The sequence below is a fragment of the Cydia splendana genome, chromosome 12 (genome assembly GCF_910591565.1).
Source record: "Cydia splendana chromosome 12, ilCydSple1.2, whole genome shotgun sequence".
NCBI lineage: Eukaryota > Metazoa > Arthropoda > Insecta > Lepidoptera > Tortricidae > Cydia > Cydia splendana.
This window is the reverse complement of record NC_085971.1, coordinates 21,106,110-21,121,752: the sequence shown is the minus strand read 5'-3', so window position 1 is coordinate 21,121,752 and position 15,643 is coordinate 21,106,110. Positions and strand designations below refer to the sequence as shown.

At 41.9% G+C, this 15,643-nt stretch overlaps 2 protein-coding genes across 2 annotated transcripts in view; one reads left to right on the top strand and one right to left on the bottom strand.

Annotated features, from left to right (window-relative positions):
- Positions 1 to 14,544, bottom strand: part of LOC134795662 (beta-alanine transporter-like) — a 62,743-nt gene extending 48,199 nt beyond the window's left edge. Inside the window, exons 1-9 of the mRNA XM_063767576.1 lie at positions 14,409 to 14,544; positions 13,880 to 14,075; positions 13,286 to 13,454; positions 12,904 to 13,002; positions 12,432 to 12,591; positions 11,030 to 11,279; positions 6,705 to 6,890; positions 6,128 to 6,327; positions 5,705 to 5,883 (exon numbers count right to left, since the gene is read on the bottom strand). Of these exons, the coding sequence (XP_063623646.1) occupies positions 5,705 to 5,883; positions 6,128 to 6,327; positions 6,705 to 6,890; positions 11,030 to 11,279; positions 12,432 to 12,591; positions 12,904 to 13,002; positions 13,286 to 13,454; positions 13,880 to 14,073 (1,437 nt within the window). The 5' untranslated portion in view covers positions 14,074 to 14,075; positions 14,409 to 14,544. The remainder of the gene's footprint in view (positions 1 to 5,704; positions 5,884 to 6,127; positions 6,328 to 6,704; positions 6,891 to 11,029; positions 11,280 to 12,431; positions 12,592 to 12,903; positions 13,003 to 13,285; positions 13,455 to 13,879; positions 14,076 to 14,408) is intronic.
- Positions 1 to 15,643, top strand: part of LOC134795660 (uncharacterized) — a 117,637-nt gene that overhangs the window by 51,352 nt on the left and 50,642 nt on the right. The gene's annotated exons all lie outside the window — the stretch shown is intronic.

The following is a 15,643-nucleotide window of genomic DNA, read 5'->3' as shown; positions in this document are numbered from 1 at the left end:
CTTCTTCAAAATCTACGTCAGTACACACAGCACATGGCATTTTATTTGTGTAATAGTGATAGGAGTAGATAATCATTAGCTTTTCAACATTCTCTGGGAGTAAACAGTTTCGTTTATCACTATAAAGCCATTTATGTACACTAAATGTACGTTCAACTTCACTTGACGTCAAGGGAGCAAATTTATAGAATTCATTTTCAATTGGGGTAATATTTTCAGATGTCTCTTAAAATTTCGTAATCAGGATTTCGTTCGAGCACAGCTTCAAATTTGAGTATCACTGGTAAAAGTTTACTCCAGTTTACGTAGCAACGAACAGTATCTAGAATGAGGAAGGATTCCGCAATGGACAAAGTCGAACATTGCAATTGTGCTATTGAAGAGGCTATTACTTCGTAGTTGTCGCGAATGAAATTTAACTCCTGTCGTAACTTGCGCGTTTGAAAACATTTTTTTGTAGCTCTTATAGCTGCCGAGTCATTAGCAAGTATGGAGACGACATCACGTATTTGCTCATAGTATTGCGGACGGACGGACGGACAGACATGGCGAAACTATAAGGGTTCCTAGTTGACTACGGAACCCTAAAAATGTATTGCGGCAATACCTGTCATATACTCTAGTAATACTCGATATCGAAAGAATAATATTTCAAGCACTGGCTAGATTACGCTAGTGTTTTGTTTTGCCGTGAAAAATCCGAGCTCTGATAATTATATAAAAATTATATATTTTTAAATATTTCATTATTTTATTTCAAATTATGTAGTAATTTCATGCACATTTTAAATAAAAAATTGTAAAAATGTATAATTTTTTTTATTTAAACCTTATTTCACAAAGGACTCTAATGCAAAAAATCCTTAAATAAACATAAAAAGCTTTTGCTTAATAGCAAAAGCAATAGATTTAATAATCTACACACAAATTATTAATAACCAAGTGTTAAGGATATTGTTAAATCCCCACTTTGAGGGAAATATCTATATACTGGCAACACGTTTTTGTATATGTGTGTGTGTGTTGCTGAGCGTAAAACACGAGCCTCCCACGCACACATCGATCGTGTTTCGGCTTCACTTTTGGCAGGTTAGCCGTATGGGGACTATCTGTCTATGCGTTATTAGTCTGAGTACTTAAGTATTACCAAAGAGAATAAAGTCTATAGAGACGGATTGTCAAAGTAAATTATGTAGCCACTGTAAATTTACTGCCATCTTTCGACAGAACATAAAACTGTTAGAACGCCATTTGACTTTGATCCTTATTCTTTAACTTATTAAATATTAATATTCACGCCATCTACTCGACTATAGGCCAAAGGTATGGTTCCATGTTTTCGAGCGATGGCGCCACAATCTTCAGCCTATGCTCGAGTAGATGGCGTGAATATTAATATTTAAAAAGTTAACACATATATCAGTTAAAGAATAAGGATCAAAGTCAAATGGCGTTCAAACAGGTTTAATCTTCTGTCGAAAGATGGCAGTAAATGAACTGTAGCTACATAATTTACCATGACAGTAACTCTCTTCTTCAAATCCTCTTTGGTATTACTAATACTTTTTGACAGTTAGATATAGAACAACTCTTTAGTAGACATATTATTTCTAGTCTGACTATTATATAGTGCCAAAAAGTGGGAGACATAAGAATGCCATGGAGGAAGAAGTAGGTAGAGGCGGGCCGCGCGCCAGTGAACTGGTCTCACTACTGTACGAGTATGTATGTAGCCTTCGCCTCGTGGACGACGTCGCTGCTCGCCCTCGGGGTGCTCTCATTCCTGAGGTACATACACTAGTTCTGGTTAGAGTAACACTAATTATGGGGCTAATAATAGCAGGCAGATGCTCACGTGGACGGTGCACGCGTTGCACGCCGCCGCCGCGCCGGTGGGTTGGTGCTGTGTTCAAATATAATCGATCGAATAAATATTTCGATATATGTGACGTCCCACGGTCAAAGGTACCTTATGGCGGGTATGGAGTTATGCATACCCCAGTAATCTACAATAAATAACCTATCGATAACACAAAAGATCAACCTTCTAGGTTGCGTAGTTACAGAGATATGATTTTTTGAAAATAATGTTGTGAAATGAGCAACTTTACGATAGAGAAGTTTTAAGTTTAGCCGCCTAAAAAACTATGTTCCTGAAGTAAGTTACATAGTTGACTACAAATAATAATGCCTTATATATCTGAGATTAAAAAAATATTGCGACTTGTTCTGTAATGCAAATATAAACTTTTGATATCGACTGATTTATGTGTATACTAACCAATCTCTTGAAAATAAAGTTTTATTTCATTTACACGATTGATTGCAATGAGCTCTCAAGATTTAAATTTTATCTATTAGAAAACGACACTGACAGACAGTTTAAGCAAAAAACAATACCGATTTAGAGGTGAAAATGTATTTTCTGACTTTTTCATATAAAATCACAAAATTGAATATTTTTACTTTTAAATGTGACACACAATCAATTTTTCTGAGCACATATGAAAGAAATTCTGTCATTCAAATGAAATAAATCCTAAAACCCCAACTAAATACTATATTTAACCCCTTATGCCACTTTAAACTTACATAACAATAACAGTATTTGCTCCATACATTTACGAAAAGGTACCTTATGGAAATAAATCTAATAATACATCACTACAAAATATCAATCATATTATAGTTTATCTTTCATGAATAGAAAATATTAATTTACATTTAACTGCCCCCAATTTAATTAGTTCTTCGTCATAATAATCTTAAAAAAGACCAATAATTTGTATGTAATGAAAAGGTACCTTGTGGTCAAGTTACATGATGAGGCATGATGATGATGGAACAGTTAGGATAAACTAATAATATTTTGGGGTTAAGATGGTATAAATCGTCTATTTCTTATCAATAATATATTTCGGTTGCTATTGAAGATAAGCGGCATTGAGGTTCAATGACCTCAGATATTCCATAAGGTAATGCGTCGGGTATTGGCATTTTTCAGCAAACCAATGGCTGATTTACTGCATGCGACCAAACCAAATGAAGATTATTCTAGTTAAGAAAGACTTGACGAGAGTAACTTTGGTATAATAGCAGTCTACTTGGATTTGTGATGTCGGTCTATGTACAGTTATAATATTTGCGAGGCGCCCCAACCAGAACTGAAATTATCAAATTAGTTTTGCAGAATGCTAATACAGTTCTCTACCAAACTTCTTTTCCCGTATTGACTAGTTTTTTTGGGAATTTTCAATCTTTTTTCCATAAGGTACCTTTTCTACTAAACTCTGAGACGACATTACTAGGCTTATAACTAACTTATAACAAAAATAAAAACAGGTAAACAAACGTTACGCATTAAGGTTTCAGATCACACAATAAAAAAAAATTGAGCATTTTTTCACCTCTTTACAAAACATTTAATATCTCCGAAACTAGAAACCCTCATAAGGTACCTTTTCCCGTGGAACGTCACATATGTATAACATAATATGTTATGATTTTTATGAAAATGCAATTAAAATATGTAAAAAAAAATTGTTTACGGTTCTTTTATTTTGTGTATTTTCTTAGACATGATAAAAATGAAACATTTCGGTAATATCACTGTTATTTTGTCTGTGCCTTCAAGGACTTTGTAAGGCATAAGTACAAATGTATTTTTTATAAAAATAAATGATTTGATTGGGACTAGGTAGCCGTGCGAATAAAAATGAATTAGTTACTCATAAATGGATTATCGTCGTCCTGACGTCGTCGTCGACCTGATTCCTTCAAAGTGTACAGCAGATATAAGTACTTTTGTTTTAAGTTAAGGCATAAATCGCCCGAACGTTGTTCCGATGTTTCATGTGGTATTAATTTTCTTTCACTGGGTATTAAGTTATCTGTGAGGAATAAATTAAGGTATATTACGTACCTACCTATTGTACGATTCTAACTGAAGGCTCCATTCGTGCGAATTATTCCTTGAACAGGCGATGCAGGACGGGATCCGTATCCGTGGAGTAGAGTTGTTGTGCCGTTCTCAACGTTCTCCAGAATGGCACAACTCTAGTCTGGAGACGATGTAGCCACGTACATTAAATAAGTCATTGTATTGTAATGGATGGTACAGTGCGTGGTACCTATATGTATCTAATGTTTAAAATATACAACCGCCATATTTTGTATACATTGTCCTTTTATTTTTGCCTTAGCCTTGGCCTAGGAAAAACATAGATACCAGACACGTTTTTCTTAATCTCATTAAATATTGAGTAAAGAATACTCAATATATCGTCTAACAATAGAATATATAGCTGGGGAGCCGGCGATGTTAAATGTGCTGTAGTTAGGTACTAAAGAGCGTCGTAAAGACCTATTGGAATCGAAAGATTAGGTGGTACTATAACTTAATCAACTTTGTCAAGATGTTAAAGGCCTGAATAACTTAATCTGACAATTATTTGTACGCATTTCCTTAATCTGACGATAACAAGTTCGAAGCCCGATTTTCACATTTTAAATTAGTGACCGTTAGATTAAAGAAATGCGTACAAATAATTGTCAGATTTAGTAATTTGAGGAGTGTCTTTTTAAAACAGCTTATTCCTCTATGAACGCGCGCGATACACAAACAAGCCCTTTTGAAAAGACACTCCTCAATTATAGCATTAACTTGGATTAAAATAACCAAACTCACAATCTGCTTAACGATTTGTCGAACCCCCCACCAAACAACGGATCAACATAGACGGCTAAAAGTGGTCAAGGTAAACTTCACGGGGTAGTACAGCCTGGCAAAAAAGAGTAGAAATTAAAAAGTGGCAACACTGCTGTAGTGTCTTCCCGTTCTCTTATATAGATTGATTTGAAAGGGACGACACTACAGTGCTGCCACTTTTTAATTTCTACTCTTTTTTGCCAGGCTGTAAGATATCACTCATACCTATCTTAATCTGACTGCTCGAGTCACTACAAAAATCTTCTCTTGGGCTCCCCAACTAATAGGTATAGCATCAAACATAAAAAGTGCATCCTTTTTTTATTGACACTAACCTCTATTTGTATAAGTATACCTCAATTAACCACTCAAAATGTCGCAATAGGGTATAATGTGAAGACCGGTAGTTTCGTACACAATAAAAGACAAAAATAGGTAGGTATAGTTATTTATTAACACCAAACTTGGTAGTATGTTGTATGGACACGCTCGGGCGCTCGCGCACCGGCGGGTGGCAGCAGAAGTCTGTGTCGAGCCCCGCGCGCTCGCCGTCGGCCAGCGTCTGCGGCAGGCGCTGCTGCAGCGTCTCCGGCAGCAGCAGGCTCGCCGCGCCGCCCGCCACCAGCAGCGCGCCCATCATCACCAGCGGCAGCACCAGCATGTCCGAACCCTGCGCGCCCCGACAACCACGTAAACCGGCCTTATCGACTCTATATACTTACTATGAAATCTTTTATTAAATCACAATAATAATAGGTACAAATGTTATTTCTAACTAAACTAAACGATTAAGTAAAATTAAAACAAGTCAAACTCGCACAGTGACACTGACGACCGACATCTTGGGCGGGACAGCAGTATAATTATGAGCGTGCTAATATAGAGATAGCAACAGGCGGGTCAATTTACGAAAATATATTTGGAAAGCGTCTCTGCTTTACATATACGTCTTCCAATTTTTGGTCCGAGGGCAAGACCATCACGGGCAGCACTCACCAGGTAGTTGACCAGCGGGATGAAGATGGGCCCCAGCATGCCCAGCACGGAGCTGAGGCTCATGCCGAGCCCGCGAACTACGGTGGGGTACAGCTCCGACGCCATCAGGGGCAGCACCACAAACGCTGATGAGATGCCCATCTTCCCCACGCAGTACAGCGCCAACGTCACGTACTCTTCTGCAAACATCCAAACAACTTTGTAGTCTTGGTATATATAATGTAACGGTAACACAAAATGTATATGCTTGCTATTTTGGGTCACTTCTGAATTCTCGAGCTAATCTTGTGACCGGGACAAACGGCGTACCCGAGGAGAGGCCTATTGTTCAGCAGTGGGCGACAAAAATATTAAAGGATGAGGACTGGCTGTGGAATACAGCTTCAGCACACGTGCTAGTAATGTGAAGAGTCAGGGACCCACCGTGCTGCACCAGGAAGGTGGTGAGGCAGGCCACGCCGCCGACCACCATGCTCATGCAGAGCGTCCAGCGGCGGCCGAGGCGCTCCATGCTGGGCCACAGGAACAGGTAGGTGGGCAGCTCCACCACGCCCGCCAGGAAGAAGTTCAGGAACTCGTCGCCGCCCAGCACCGGCGCGTAGTACGACAGCCCTACATACACGCTGGGAAAAATAAGTACATTTTTCATTACTCTATCTATAAGTTATCTAAGTAAAAAAAAAATACAACTAAGCAACAACGCGGGTCGGTTCCTCAATCGACGTCTTCCAGGCAAGAATAAAAAATGAATTGAAAGCTGAGACAGAAAGTACGTAGTGCCGATATAAAAAGACGCAAACATTTATTTACATGTAGGTACTTAAGTCAAGGGAAGAATCGAAAAGCCAAAAAAGTAAGTTGTCATAAAATTTTGATGAAGTAGACGGTGAAGTAAGAAAATGCTTTCACCCACAAGAAATAAAAGGGAAGAAAAATAAAACGTTCTTTATGAAAATAAAAGGGGTAGTGGGATTGAAAAGGACAAAGGACAAGACAGAACCTAGTGTTGGTGAACCAGATGAAGGTTATGATGACGGTCTTCTTGCGCAGGTTAGGCGTGCGGAACAGGTCCAGCACGCCGTACTGACGCGACTTCTCCCGCTCAAGTTCTTGCTGCAACTTCTCCGACTCGTACCTCCGCCGCAGATGCACCATGTAGTTGGCCGGCAACGATTTCTTGTTGATCCTGAAATAATGTTGTTATTTCGTTACGTAGGTAGTATCTGACTACGACTTACGACGTTACACAGGAATTCGGTCACAAGTAGATTACCTGATAGCAAAAGAAGCTAAGCAGGCGAGGTTATCGAAATAACCTGAACATTGAATTTTGCTTGTGATGAGAACGTAAAGTGCACATAATTTTAAAAACCACAACAGGTTCGCCATTTCTGTCCACTCTGATTTTTTTCCTCTTAGATACTCGTTAAAGGAATTACCATAATGCACTTGTACCTACTATTTATTTAATTGAGGACGCTATCAAAGGTCTCTAATAGTTTTCTCTACTTGAGTACTCGGGGTCGGGATGACCCTTCCGCTTAATGCGTACCTAATTGTATAATGCGTTTTGAGATTAATCACGTTGTGTTTCTATCGTTTTATTTTTCCTGTCGTGATCGGCTGCAGTTAGCATCACTCCGCCAAGCTTAAAAATTGGCGTATTCTGCAGCAAAATTGCCGAAAAACTTGGGATGTTGTATTCATTAAGTAGCTATATTTGTAGTTGAGGATACAGAATATCGTAGTGAAACCGTCATAAGCGTATTCGCATCAGCAACTGCCACCTTTAAATATCTTTTCATATCTCATGCTCTGAAAGTGGGTCGTTGTTGTTCTAAAAGGTGCGCAGAAAGTGATACGTTTATGCTCTAGCGCAGAAAAGTGGTGTACTCCTCTGCGTCCCCGTCCCACGAACAACTGGGTGGAAATAAAATTGAAAAATAGTGTCTTTATTTCCTCGCCTGGAACAATTGGTAATTGTTTAATTATACCTACATGACGTTGATCTACAGGCTCTCCAAGATGATTTGCGGAATGCTGACTGGTCATCCTTGGAGTTGACAGATGATATTGAAGTTAAGCTGGGGACCTTCAATGACGTTTTGCTCGCGGCTTTTGATAAGCATGCTCCATTGAAACCTACTCGAGTCAAGCACTACCCCGCGCCATGGCTTACACCTGAGATTAAGTCACTCATGGCTAAGCGGAATCGTGCTCGCGTCAAACTCCGTAAAGACCCTACCGATGAAAACCTGCGTGCTTTTACTTCTTTGCGCAACCGGTGCAACAAAGCGTGTCGAAATGCAAGGCGTAATTATATTCACCAGTCCATTAACGATTGTCCTCCCGCAAAGCTGTGGAAATTTCTTAAATCTCTTGGGGTGGGCAAGAGTCATCAAGGTCACACGGGTGTACTCGATTTAGAAGCTATCAATCGGCACTTTAGTTCTTCCCCGGTTGAGCTTGACCCTTCTGTAAAGCAACGTACGTTATCCATTCTAGCCAATACTCCTCGGCCCGATACGTCCTTGTTCCACTTTCGCTCTATCTCACCGCAGGAGGTCCTTGCAATTCTTAAAACAATTAAAACTAATGCCGTTGGTGAAGATGCCCTGAGCTTGGGCATGATTGTGCTCGTGGCGGAAATTATCGCACCCGTTCTGGCCCAAATCATTAATTTCTCTTTCTCGTCTGGCTCCTTCCCCTCTTCTTGGAAACTTGCACATGTAATTCCTTTGCCAAAAGTATCTAATCCTTCATCCCTTTCCCAGTACCGTCCCATTTCTATTCTTCCAATCCTCTCAAAAGTAATCGAACACTTTGTACACAAACTTCTCTCCTCCTTTCTAAATAACTATAACCTCTTGAATCCCCTACAGTCTGGTTTTCGCCCCGGACACAGTACTGTCTCGGCTTTGGTCAAGGTTACCGACGACATTCGGCTCAATATAGAGAAAAAAGAGCTAACGGCTTTGGTTCTTTTAGATTTCAGCAGTGCTTTCAACACCGTGGATTTTGACGTACTTCTAGGTATTTTACGTAATTACAATCTGTCCCCCTTAGCACTTTCTTGGTTCCGCGATTACCTATTTGGAAGGCGCCAGCGGGTCATGGTCGAGGACACTGTTTCTTCGTGGTGTGAATTGACCGCGGGGGTCCCTCAGGGTGGGGTCCTGTCGCCTCTACTTTTTTCTCTATTTATTAACGGGATCACGAAGTCACTTGTTTCTTCCTACCACCTTTATGCAGATGACTTGCAAATTTACTCGGCGGCTAGTATAGATAATTTAGGACCACTAATAAGCCAAATTAACGGGGATCTTGACTCTATTCGCGACTGGGCAACATCTTTTGGCCTCATGGTTAACGCGAAAAAGTCGCAGGCAATTCTCATTGGGAGTCCTCACTTTATCTCTAAGTTGTCTGAAGTGACAATGCCTAAAATTCTCTTCGATGGAACACACATTCCTTTCTCAGCCACTGTAAGAAATTTAGGCATTGTCATGGATCAGACTCTTTCTTGGTCATCCCACGTGCTTGAAACCAGTAGGAGGCTTTTTGCTTCCCTGCACTCGCTTCGTCGGCTGCAGAGTTTCCTCCCTGTCCACACGAAAGTCATGCTTGCACGTTCTCTGCTAATTCCCCTTCTTGATTATGCGGACATTGCTGTTCTGGATCTCACGGAGGAACTACTTGACAAGCTTGAACGTTTGCAAAATGTTTGCATCAGATACATTTTTGGCTTACGCAAATTTGATCACATTTCATCTTTCCGCTCCCAACTCAAATGGCTGCCCATTCGGCGTCGTAGAGACATTCATGTACTTTCCCTTCTATTTAACGTCCTTTTCTCTCCCTCTTCTCCCCCTTATCTCTCGGAGAGGTTTAAATTTTTAGCAGACGGCAGCGGGCACCGGCTCCGTTCCAGTGCAGATCTCTCTCTGGCTATCCCGCCACACAAACACCGATCCTATGACAAGTCTTTTACTGTGTACTCTGTCAAATTATGGAATTCCTTACCGTCTTCTCTTCGTAAGTGTCAATCGGTCGCATCGCTAAAGGCGAATTTAAAAAAGTTATGGCTTTCTGACGGAACTTGAAATCTAAAAGATGTATGCGGTTAGGTAGTTTTAGTATATATGTATTGTATCATATACAATGTATTATATGTATTATATATTTTAAATATATATAGTTGTTTACATATTTGTTATATTTCATATCCCATACTTTGTATATAGGTACATAATTATAGTAGGATATAGGTTTACCTATCTTGTAGGATATTAAATATTTTATCTTTATGCCGTTTAGTACAGCTTTTATGTCTACCGTTCTCCAATTTTCCCTCAACTGCTCAAGGGTTAACTGGAAGAGATCCCTGAAAGGGATAAGTTCGCCTTTGTACTAATGATGTGTGTTCTTTCATGTTTTATGTTTCTTTTTGTACAATAAAGTATTTTACTACTTTTACTACTACTACTAATCCCACGTTGATCTTTTTTTTATAAAAAAAGATGTAAGTAAATTGTTAAAAACAAATTATTCTTGATTTCTTTCGTTGAATTCTATTTACTCGATTTCATAAGGCGGGAACCAAAAGGAATACACCAAAAATATTTTTTTAAACCTTACACTTGCGTAAATGAGCAAAGGCAGAATCTTATACAGCCACAGTTAAACGTTTGTACGATATTAAAGTGGGTTTTAAAGTTATTTTGCACTATATTCATGAAAATAAATTAAAATACAAGATAAAAAATTCTTATATTATTAATTAAATTGTTATTTAATATTTAAAATACTTTTATTATAATATGTTATTATTATGTTCTTACCAAGGTCGCGGTGCGGTCCGGTAGTCTGTTGCGGCTTTTAGAACGAAAAAGTATAAAATTAAAAAGTAAGAGGCAATCCCGCTGATTTTCATACTATAATGAACAAATCATTTTAAAATTACTGCAGTTTGTTAAAAAATGTGTGTTTTCGTAAATATTGCAATCTAAATGATTTTGCTAGGGGTTATTAATCTTCACATATGTAAAGTCTCCGATTGCAAGTAAGTCCTAAGGAAAAAAATCATGGCCGTGGGTCTATTAGGTACTTTAATTACTAATTTTGCGAAATTGCTTTGTCTTGTTTGGTTTCCTCGCATTCGATATGAAAAGTAGAGTGTTTAACTCGGGTGAAAGGCACCATTTCCGTCTCGGACTATTGGCGCTCTCACTGCGTTCGAGCGCCAAACTACCTCGACAGAAATGGGTGCCTTTCAACCCTTGGTTAACAATCTACTATTGCCTGTACATATTGTTAAGAACTGACCTAGCCATGTTCCGCAGTATGACCTCGGCCTTGTCGAAGTGTCCCCTGGCCAGTAGCCAGCGGGGCGACTCGGGCATCGGCCACAAGTACAGGAAGAAGGCCAGGAAGGGCAGGCTGGTGGCCAGCGCCAGCTGCCGCCAGTCGCGCACCAGCCACACCACGCCGGCCAGCAGGATCAGCCCCGTGGAATAGGCGATGTTGGACAGGATGGTGCACAGCGTGCGGTGCTCAGGGCCCACCAGCTCGATCGCTACACATGTCAGAAAACAACTCGTTAAGGTCATAATACTGTAACTGTAACAACTGTGACGCCAATAACTTCTGCATATCTAATATAATGAAATAATTAAGCTTCTTACCGAGACACGTAAGTGCAAGTAGTTCAAGGTACGGACGGGCCACGAGAGTCCTACCTCCACGTGATTACTTGAGTAGGTCTACGTGTAGTCTGGGGTGTGACCCCATTGATGTTAAAATGTACATAGAGAGGGCTTAAGGCATATTTGGTGGGGTCTGTGTTACCCAACACGTAGGGCGTGGCCATGATGGCGGGCACGGTGAACCCGACGCCGACGTGGAAGGCGGCCTGTATACAGTGGGGTCTAGTTACCCAGCACGTAGGACGTGGCCATGATGGCGGGCACGGTGAACCCGACGCCGACGTGGAAGGCGGCCTGTATACAGTGGGGTCTAGTTACCCAGCACGTAGGACGTGGCCATGATGGCGGGCACGGTGAACCCGACGCCGACGTGGAAGACGGCCTGTATACAGTGGGGTCTAGTTACCCAGCACGTAGGACGTGGCCATGATGGCGGGCACGGTGAACCCGACGCCGACGTGGAAGACGGCCTGTATACAGTGGGGTCTAGTTACCCAGCACGTAGGGCGTGGCCATGATGGCGGGCACGGTGAACCCGACGCCGACGTGGAAGGCGGCCTGTATACAGTGGGGTCTAGTTACCCAGCACGTAGGACGTGGCCATGATGGCGGGCACGGTGAACCCGACGCCGACGTGGAAGACGGCCTGTATACAGTGGGGTCTAGTTACCCAGCACGTAGGACGTGGCCATGATGGCGGGCACGGTGAACCCGACGCCGACGTGGAAGACGGCCTGTATACAGTGGGGTCTAGTTACCCAGCACGTAGGGCGTGGCCATGATGGCGGGCACGGTGAACCCCACGCCGACGTGGAAGACGGCCTGTATACAGTGGGGTCTAGTTACCCAGCACGTAGGGCGTGGCCATGATGGCGGGCACGGTGAACCCCACGCCGACGTGGAAGGCGGCCTGTATACAGTGGGGTCTAGTTACCCAGCACGTAGGACGTGGCCATGATGGCGGGCACGGTGAACCCGACGCCGACTTGGAAGGCGGCCTGTATACAGTGGGGTCGAGTTACCCAGCACGTAGGGCGTGGCCATGATGGCGGGCACGGTGAACCCCACGCCGACGCGGAAGGCTGCCCACAGCGCGAAGTTATGCGCGAAGGCAGTGGCCACGCCGAACACGCACTCGATCAGCAGGTAGATGAAGAACGACGGCTTGCGCCCCAGCGTGTCCTGCAGTACAACAAAAATAAAATCCTTAACTAACTAGTAAATTTTGTACTAATTTTTTCATTTTATTGTGATCATCATGACTGGAGCATTGATTGTGAGTGTCACTAACAAAGGCTACTCTTATGACGATACCTATAATTAGTAAATTCGATGACTTTACACTCTTCACTTTTAAGCTTGTGGAATGGTCTTGATTATATTTTACCAAAATCGCATCAGCTGTTGTGAACATATTGGAGAATTTAGTTCGTTGCTTACACCTATGCAATAATGGGGCGGGATCCTAGCTCCTAGCTCCTCATTATTAGGTACCTGCAGATATCCGAAAATGTAGTTGCCAACGATGCCGCCGACCGCCAGCAGCACGAGCCCCAGCGTTGGGTAAAAGTCCTTGCTGCACACCAGATTCCACTGCAAACCAAACGTACCTACTAACATTATATTCATTATTCAGTTCAGTTCAAATATACCTACTTTATTCATGTAGGCCTAGCAACAAGCACTTTATGAATGATTATTTGTTATCTTAAGCTAATTATCGGAGCAAAGAATTCATTGATGTTAATATTATTCCATAGTAGATAATACCTACTTGATGCTGCTAGTCATCCTTCCACCAAGAGTTTCACCAAGATTGTGGATATAAGTAAATCGCTTTACCAATTCATTATATCAGGAATGAAAATGACAATACCTCGCTGACGACAGTATTTTTGTAGACGCTCCGGTCGTAGTGCCAGCCGTGAGTACAGGGCACAACGCGCCGATCAGCCGGTTCTGGAGGCTGGCCAAGCGAGGAGTTCAGCTCGTACATGCTGCACTGCGAGTACTGCAGCACGCCGTTGCGGAGCTCCATGGGGATGCTATGATAAAAACAATATTTTAAGACATTTCAAGAGAACATCACTTCTCGATTGTTGTGCCTTGATGACCTCAATAAATAACCGCACAATTTTGTTAGAACTAGGGCCGAGCTAAGAAGAAAAAGAGTGAGGAGCTCGATCTAAACGATGGTAGAGGTAAACTGCTGTGGCCTATTTTATAAAGCTACAAGTTACAATTTACAAGCGGAAGTCTCGTTCTAACACATAAGGTTAGAAAGAGACTTCCGCTTGTAACTTGTAGCTTTATAAAATAGGCCACTGGTATCTCAAGATTTTTACAATTGTGATGCTACAGAGAGCAAAACGTAAGCAATTATGACGGCGCGTGGCGTGCATCATTAAGAGAACTCTGCTGCCTGTAAAAACCCCACAATCTTCTGTAGGTATCTAATTTAGATCTTTACCTGAGGTTCCTAGCGTCCTGTGGGTCGAGGTGCGGTGGCGGCGCGCACCAGTGCGGCAGCTCCGCCGCCATGAAGAGCTGAGCATAAGCATGGAACCCGCAGGGCAACACGGCAGGGAGGAGCACCCCGTACACCACCAGCTTCTGGTAGCGGCCCCAGCCGCCCACATCCTCGAGGATCGCGTCGAAGTCCATTCCTGGGATGATGATGTGGTAACGTGATGGGCTGATGGGTTGATACTGACAGAACTGCACTTTACAAAAAGAGGCGATTTTTCGTCGCTATAATATAACTCGGCGCATAACAACATTTTGAAAACAAATCTTCGTAATTTTTTTGCGACGATTTAAACGTAAATAAGCCATGATATACAAATCAGTAGCTTTCTATTTATTCTCTTATCTATAGCTATGCGTTTAATTCAAGAGATCTAACGTAGAAAGACACCATATGTACCTACATAAAACCTATTGACAGATTAACACATATATATCTCTTGCTAGTCGTATAATTAGAACAAGTTGGTTACCTACGGCTGGGTAGACCGCTCGGCTCGGAGTGGCGCGCGCCCGACTGCCGGCGTGGTGGTAGTGGAACTCGCGCAGCGCCTACCACTTCAGCCGCCCTAACGCCGCTACCGGCCATGCACAGCGGGATGCTAATCCTAGTTAACTGCTATCGATTATTAACATTTGGTTCCAATTTGTAATGCAATAGTCTTATTAAAACTGTAAAAAACGTACAAAACTTTGTCAATAATACGACTTAGTGTAGGGACTTTCAGCGCAATTTTAAGTGCCTACGGGTATTCAAAAAGTACCTAATTGGGATAGGTAGGTACTTACATACCTACATATTGGCGCAACGTTTTCTTTGTCGCCATCGACTTCACGCAATTGACTTTGGAAAATTCCCGATCTCTTTAACTAGCGAGTTATTGGTGTTTTCCATCCTTCTTATGAAGAGTTTGAAGAAGGGGCATTAATGTAGTAGCATATGGTACTGTTACCTATCTCTTCCTGGACACCCTCTAGGTGTAGTGGCCGGGTCTCGCGCACGCCCGCTTGCCGGCGAGCAGCGCGTGCGCAATTATCCCATCAGACAATTCGATTAGCGCATAATTGCAGGAACAAGGTCGCGAGGGGTACACAGGAGTACACGGGGCAACTATTTACATTGCTGCTTTTTACTTTCAACGACTTATATCTTTCACTTCTGATAATTTATAAGTAGGTACTCGTAATTGAACTTTTTTCTCATTAGTCAACATAGCTAGTGCTCTTTAGTATGTCTTATAGTCGCGCGTTGCCTTTGACCTTTGAATGTGTCTAATGGGTATCGTCTAGGGTCGTCCCATTCGTTTTTTGCCAAGATCTTAAATTAGTCCTATTCTGCTTTCGTCACCCATTCTACATTCGTCACGTTCGTCGGTGGGCTTTATCGTCTTTGTTCATATTTGTTGTTTGCCTTTTTCTTATTCCGACCCATTCCGGTATTCGTCATTATCTTGTTTGGACATGTTCGATGTTAGTGTATCTCGTTTTCAGTCTTATTCATTATTCGTCATTTTTTCATCGACACGTTCGTTGTTGGTCCCATTCGGTTAGGTATTGACAAGTTCTTAATTTGTCTTATTCTGTATTCTGTCCTATTCTTCATTCGTCACTTTCGCTGGTAGTCTTTGTCATCTTTGGCCATATTTGTTGATTGTCTTTTTCCCAGTGTGGTTATCAATTTCATCATCCCTTCCCTCCCGTGAGTGTC